Raw genomic sequence first — 6,598 nt, 5'->3', positions numbered from 1 at the left:
CATCCCCCGTGCCCTCCAGTGCCAGCCGCCTCTGCAGCCCCATTCACGCCTCAGGGCCCCTGTGCTTCCCAATTGTCATGCCCCCCCCAGCCCCGTTAACCCGGTGCTCGTGTCCCCCCCCCGCCAGGTGGTGTCCGGGGAGTTCAGCGAGGACAGCGAGGTCTACAACTTCACTCTGCAGGCGGGCGACGAGCTGACGCTGATGGGCCAGGCCGAGATCCTGTGCGCCAAGGGGGCGAAGGAGAAGTGGCGCCTCCCCACCCTCCTGCGCAAGCTGGGCCGGGCGGGCCCGCCGGGCGGCAAGCCGGTGAAGGGCAAGGTGCCCTGCTTGATCTGCATGAACCACCGCACCAACGAGAGCCTCAGCCTGCCCTTCCAGTGCAAGGGCAGCTTCAGCACCCGCAGCCCGCTGGAGCTGCAGATGCGGGAGGGCGAGCACACCATCCGCAGCATCATCGAGAAGGTGCGGCTGCCCGTCAACGTGGCGGTGCCCGGCCGGCCCCCGCGCAACCCCTACGACCTGCACGCCATCCGCGAGGGGCACTGCTACAAGCTCCTCAGCATCCTCTCCAGGACTGTAGTGCTGGGCTGCATCCTGCGCCAGGAGGCCGTGGTGCCCTTCCACGTCCTGCTGCTGAGCGACATGCCGCGCTTCGCCCTGCCCCAGGGGCTGCTCTGGGGCGACCCCCAGCTGGAGAAGCTGGTGCGGGACAGCGCCGCCGTCTGCCAGGAGCGCTTCGACCCCGACGAGTACTCCAAGGCCGTGCGGGAGGCCAAGCCCGACCTGGCGGAGGAGTGCGCCAGCCCCCGGCGCATCCGCCTCTGCCTGCAGGGCTGCGCCCGCGAGGAGCTGGCCCCGGCCTTCCAGCGCCTCTCGCTCTGCATCTATAGTGGGGGCTCGGCCCACGCCCCCGAGGAGCCCCTGGCGGTGCCAGGCGGGCAGCCCCAGCAGCTGCTCCTCCCCCGCCACGAGCGCTCGGCCCCAGCTGACCTCTCCGACTCGGAGCAGGAGTACGTGACGCCCGACTGGGCCGAGCCCGAGTTCAGGACTCAGGAGCCGCTGGAGATCCCCTACGAGGAGCTCTGGACCAACCAGAACCCAGAGAACTTCTCGGAGCCCGGCGGCAACCGGCCGGGGCTGGGCAGCGCCAACAAAGGGCAGCGCGACCTCATGTCCTTCGCCGCCTCCTCTCCGCTGGGCTCCCCGCACCGCCCCACCCTGCCCAGGGAGGAAACGCCACCTCCCGTCCCCCCCAAATCCGAAGCGGTAAGCGAGCCCTTTGGCTGTCGGAGTTCTGCCACCTCCGTTCAGCCCGCGCCCGGCGCCCCATGGGAAGGGCACCCTCAGCACGAGCCACACCTGGGATCCCCGCGCTAGACACAGAGCCAGGCTGTGCAGCTCGGCCAAGCTCCCCCGGCAAGGCAGCAGCAGAGCCAGGGAGGGACCCAGGAGTCCTGCCCGGCCTCGGGTGCCCTGGGTTGGGTGAAATTGTCCTTCAGTCTCTGCATCTTCCCTGCACCCAGCCGCTGACTCCAAACACGAGCTTCGGCCAAAGGAGCTGTCAGCCAAGCTGACCCAGGGCCGGGCAGCCGCACGTGACCCAGGGCCGGGCAGCCGCACGTGACCCAGAGCCGCCCAGCTACTGCCAGCAGGGAGTGCACCCATAGTGATACCCTGCGAGGTCAGACCAGCCCCTGCGCTGGGGAGAAGCGGGGCGGGGGAATTAGATCCCGTGGGTATGTACAAGGGGGAACCAGGGCTAAAAGCCTGTCACAGCAGAAGGACATGGGGGAGAGGGTGAAGGCCTGGCCGGCCTCGTGCCCCTGCGTAGGCCGATGTGCCCTCCCTTCCGCCAGCCGTGGGTTTGCTCCCTTGGCCTCCAGGCTCGGGGCAGAGCAGCCCAGGGGTGGTGGCTGTGACTCATCGCTGGGAACGTCCTGGCACCGCTAGCCGGCGGCAGGGGCCCGTGCGGAGCTGGTGCTTGGCTCTGGGTTCGTGCTCTCCGCCGAGCCCCGGCGACCCCTGCTCCCGTCCCTGCGACCTGGGGAGAAGCCAGCTGGGCTGGGCTGGGCTCATACTCGGAGCCAGGGACTCTAAAGGGCCCAGCGCCCGGTGGGCTGAGCTCTTCTGGGCATTCCGGGCACAGGCTGGCACAGCCGGGCTGGAAAGCGCCTGGCTCCAGCTCTCTCTACATCCCTGCCCCTCCCAACAGCTGGTGGCTCTTTGGTGGTGGTGGTGGGGGATTCGTTGCAGTGATGGCAGCACCCCCAGCCCAGGCTCCTGCTGGCACACTGCGAATGAACTGAGGCTCTGGGGGGCTGCGGTGAGATCGGCTTGGCTGCTGGTCCCCAGGGGAGCAGACAGGCTGGGGCAGAGCAGCCACTTTTCCCAGGGCCAGCAAGCGGAGGATCGCCCTAGACTGTAATCTCTTTGGGGCAGGGCTTGGGTCTGTACAGCTCCGAGCGCGCTGGGGTCCTGGGCCTGGATTCTAAGGTTATTGCCCAGGTGCTAAGAGATGCTGAAGGAATGACCCCTCCTGGATTGTCAGCAGGGTTTGAACTCGGGTCCTCCATCACCTCTGCCAGTCGGGGGAAAAGAATAAATCTGACAGCTGGTAGCAATAGTAGGCTGCTATCCTGCAGTGGACCAGCCCGTGGGGGTGGATAGGATACACCCCATATTGCCAGTGGGTTACTCTGACCTCCCCTGTTTCTATGATTCCTGGCTGTGTGCAGGGGCCGAGGCTGGGCGTGTGATTGGGTGGGGCATGGGGGGGGGTCTTTGGGGTGAGATGGGAACCCAGGGGCTGGCTCTCTTGTGCCCGTGGTGCCCAGTTTTTCAGTCTTGGGGCAGGATCTGGTCTGTCGTGCTTCTCCGTCTCCCTGATCCCAGTGAAGGGAACCCAGGGGCAGCTCCAGCTCTGCCTCACTCCCGGGGGGCTCCTCGCGCTGGGATGAACACGTTCCGCTGACCGGCACCCGAAGGGAGAGGCAGGGCCCTGCCATTAATCTCCGGCGCCGGGGTGGCAGGTGGGCTGTGCCGCTGCCGTCCCTCACATCCATTGCAGCCGCCCCGCCTATGGGTGCTCTGACACAGAGGGGGACAGCTGGGCCCCACGGGAGAAAAAGGGCCGTGTGCCGAGAAACCCAGAGAAAGTTCCTGCCCTCTCCCTCCCCAGCACCGCGCCCTGCGGCCCGTGGGCTGGAAGGATGCAGGAGCAGTCCGGAGGGCGCCGGAGGCCTATCCTCCAGGGGGAATTCCTTCCTGGTGCCGAGCGGTGGTGGAGCCGGTATCTAAGTGATAACAAACCTGGCAGCCTGGCACCAAGAAGTCGAGCAAGGCAGGGCCCTGGGGGACGGGGAGAGGCATTCAGGGCAGGGGTCTGAGCACTAACGGGTGCCCAGGGCTCGGGCGGAAGAGTCCATGCTGCTCTATGCTGTCTCTAGCCGCGGCTCCTCGTGTTTTCCAGGTGAAGGAGGAATGCCGCCTGCTGAATGCACCCCCCGTCCCGCCCCGGGGCAGTCGGCCCCACGCCACCTCCAGCCCACCCGTCCCCCTGCGCTTCCCAAAGCTCCAGCCGGCACATTCGCCCAGTCCCAGCCTCTCGTACTACTCGTCTGGGCTGCACGACGCGTGAGTGAGCACAGGGCCCCTGGGGCTGCGCCGGGGGAGGTACTCCCGGGAGCGGGACAGAAGGCGGCGGGGCAGCACCCAGGGTGGTGGCTGCGGCTGGAAGTGGCGGCTGCCCCCGGGGCCGTGCCGGGGGAGGTGCTCCCGGGAGCGGGACAGAAGGCGGCGAGGCAGCGCCCAGGGTGGTGGCTGCGGCTGGAAGTGGCGGCTTTCACGAGGCCTCGTCAGAGACGCCCTGGGCCCTTTTCACAAGAGCAGGGGTGTCAAAGCCTGTCCCCTGGCCAAATTCCAGCCTGGGTCGCCCCCGCCTACATCTCCCCTCTACTGCCCCAGCTCTGAGCCACCTCCTGTCCTGGCCCCCTGGGCGGTGCTGCTGCCGCCTTCCAGCCCAGCGGTGGCTGCATTTCGGTGAGCGGGGACAGGTGCACCGCCTGGAACTGGGGAAGGGCTTTGGGAAAGGCGGGGGGCGGGGGAGGAGGCAGGCCCAAGTAACATACAAGCATGAGATGCTATTGATCAAGGGGGAGGGGTTACCTTCTCCTATAGCTCCACCCTCACCCTGGGAGGCCCCGCCCATGCGTGGGGAAGCCAATCACACGAAGGCAGTACCACAGACTCCTATAAATTAGGCATCAACTGGACCTCCTAGGTGCCATCCCAGGGCAGGACTGTTCCCACCCCAATGATCCATCCAGTCCAGCTGGGACCCTCTCTGGGCCCAAGGGCTCTTATCCCTGCCCGGGGAGATGCCCCCACAGCCCCCTAGATCTCACTAGGCCTGGCCCTTCTCTCAACCCCTGCAGCCTCAGCAACCCCCAATGTCTAGGAGACGTGGGGCTGCCCTTAGCCCATTCCCGGATCCGTAGCCGAGCTGGAGAGATTCGGCTTACCCAGCCCCCATAGTCAGTCCGTCCATCCAGCCCCCGGGGCGGTTTGCCAGCGATGCACTGCTGGGTCCCTAGCGCCCTACGAAGGGGACGGTGGCAGATGCCCCAGCTGTGGGGTAGCCCAGCGGATTTCCACCCTGCCCTATGCTCGGACGTGTCGGGACCCGATCCAGGCTGTGGACCCAGCGCTCTGGGCGTGCGGATCCGGGCGCCGAGTGAGGCCCATTGAAGACGGAGCAGCCGGCAGCGGCGCCCTGCCTGACCCTCTCTCTCTTCCTGGCAGGTCAGGGACGCGGAGCGGGAGCTGCTCACCCTCCCCAGACTCCTACTCCCTCTACTGCTACCCCTGCACCTGGGGCGACTGCAAGGCTGGGGACTCTGCCGGCCGCCAGCTGCCAGGGACCCTGCCGCCCAGCACCCAGGCCAGCCAGACGTCCTGGTCGGACCCATGGGCCTACGCCGACACGGGCCCCAGCGTGGCCAGCGGGCGCTCCACGCCCCTGCTGGGGGGCGATGCCCCCATCAAGACCTACCACAGCTGCCCCCGCCTCAAGGCCCCCCACCCCCAGAAACGCTTCGCCCCTTTCGGGGCCCTGAACCCCTTTGCCAACCCCGCCTACTCGCCCAGCCCCTCCTCCTCCACCGAGTGGCTGGAGGCCCTGGACTGGCAGAAGCCCCCCTCTGCCCCCACGCCGGAGACCTTCGACCCCTTTGAGAGCGCCTCCCCCGAGTCGGAGCACTGCTACAGCCAGGAGGGCCGAGGCGGGGCGGGCGGTGCCTGCCCTGCCCCCCCGCCCCGGCCCCCCAAGAGCCTGGAGACAGAGAGCCTCATGATCCGCAGCACGGCGCCGCTCTCGCCCACCATCGTGCGCAGGGCCGAGGGCGGCGTCACCCGCGTCTACCTCACGCAGGGCGTCATCGAGGTGCCACCGGCATCGGCCCCGCGCAGCGGCCCGGGCGAGAGCGCCAGCCACGTACCCGGCGCGCCCCGGCTGAACGGCGACAGCTCACCCTGGCAGCCGCCCGCCGACCTGGCGGCGCTGTCCGTGGAGGAGGTGTCCCGCTGCCTGCGCTTCATCGGCCTCGCCGAGGACGTGGTGAGCTTCTTCGCCCGCGAGCGCATCGACGGCAGCATCTTCGTCCAGCTCCCCGAGGAGATCCTCGCCGACGACTTCCGCCTCACCAAGCTGCAGGTCAAGAAGATCATGCAGTTCATCAAGGGCTGGCGGCCCAAGATCTAGCGTGAGGCCTGGCTCGTGGCATGTGGATGTGGGGCCCGGCCCGTGGACGTGGGCCCCTGATCGTGGGCCCGGCCCATGCACGTGGGGCCTGGCTGGTGGGCCCGGCCCGTGGACGTGGGACCCTGCTCATGGGCCTGGCCTGTAGACGTGGGGTCCAGCTGGTGGGCTCGGCCCGTGGACGTGGGGCCCGACTGGTAGGCCTGGCCTGTTGATGTGGGGCCCAGCTGGTGGATGCAATCTGTGGGGTTGGGGTGGGCCCCCATAGAATGACCCATTCCCTAGGCTGGGCTCTGTGGCTAGACCTGGCTGGTCGGGGTGGGGCCCTGCACAATGACCCAGTCCATGGGTGCCAGGCCCACTCCAGATGTGGGGCCTCCAGTGTGCACAGCCCTGCCCAAGGACCTGGGAGCAGCCCACTGGCACTGGGGCCCCAGCACAGAGCACCCTGAGGTGTGGGGGGGCCCTGCCTACCTGGGCCGCGCACACGAACACATGACCAGCACACGGAGCGGCACATACATGCCCCCCCCGCATGTGCCCCTCCACCCCCCACTGCCCAACCCGCGGCAATCAGGCAGTCGGTGTGGTTTGTACCAGCAAGGCACTCGCACGTTGTCCCATCCAGACCCCAGCCACGGGATCATGGGACCGGGACCACGAGGAGCTGGCCTGGTTCCCCTGGGGCCCGGTTCCCCTCCACCCCATTGCTTGAGCCACACACCCCATTACCCCTATGCTCAGGGGGGGTGATGGATCTCAGGCCCGCCTCCCCCCCCACCCCGATACCATGCTGCCATTCTCCCTCTCTGCCCCGAGCCCTCCCTCCATTCAGCATGTGC

At 68.0% G+C, this 6,598-nt stretch overlaps 1 protein-coding gene across 1 annotated transcript in view; it reads left to right on the top strand.

Moving 5' to 3' along the window:
• The window catches only part of GAREM2 (GRB2 associated regulator of MAPK1 subtype 2), a 6,292-nt gene extending 533 nt beyond the window's left edge, over positions 1 to 5,759 (top strand). Inside the window, exons 2-4 of the mRNA XM_026658928.1 lie at positions 128 to 1,267; positions 3,471 to 3,634; positions 4,802 to 5,759. Of these exons, the coding sequence (XP_026514713.1) occupies positions 128 to 1,267; positions 3,471 to 3,634; positions 4,802 to 5,759 (2,262 nt within the window). The remainder of the gene's footprint in view (positions 1 to 127; positions 1,268 to 3,470; positions 3,635 to 4,801) is intronic.
• The last annotated feature ends 839 nt before the right edge of the window (positions 5,760 to 6,598 follow it).

This window comes from Terrapene carolina, unplaced genomic scaffold (genome assembly GCF_002925995.2).
Source record: "Terrapene carolina triunguis isolate 2854851 unplaced genomic scaffold, T_m_triunguis-2.0 Scaffold523, whole genome shotgun sequence".
Classification (NCBI taxonomy): Eukaryota; Metazoa; Chordata; order Testudines; family Emydidae; genus Terrapene; species Terrapene triunguis.
Note: the sequence above shows the minus strand (reverse complement) of the source record. Positions and strands in the feature narration are given on the sequence as shown.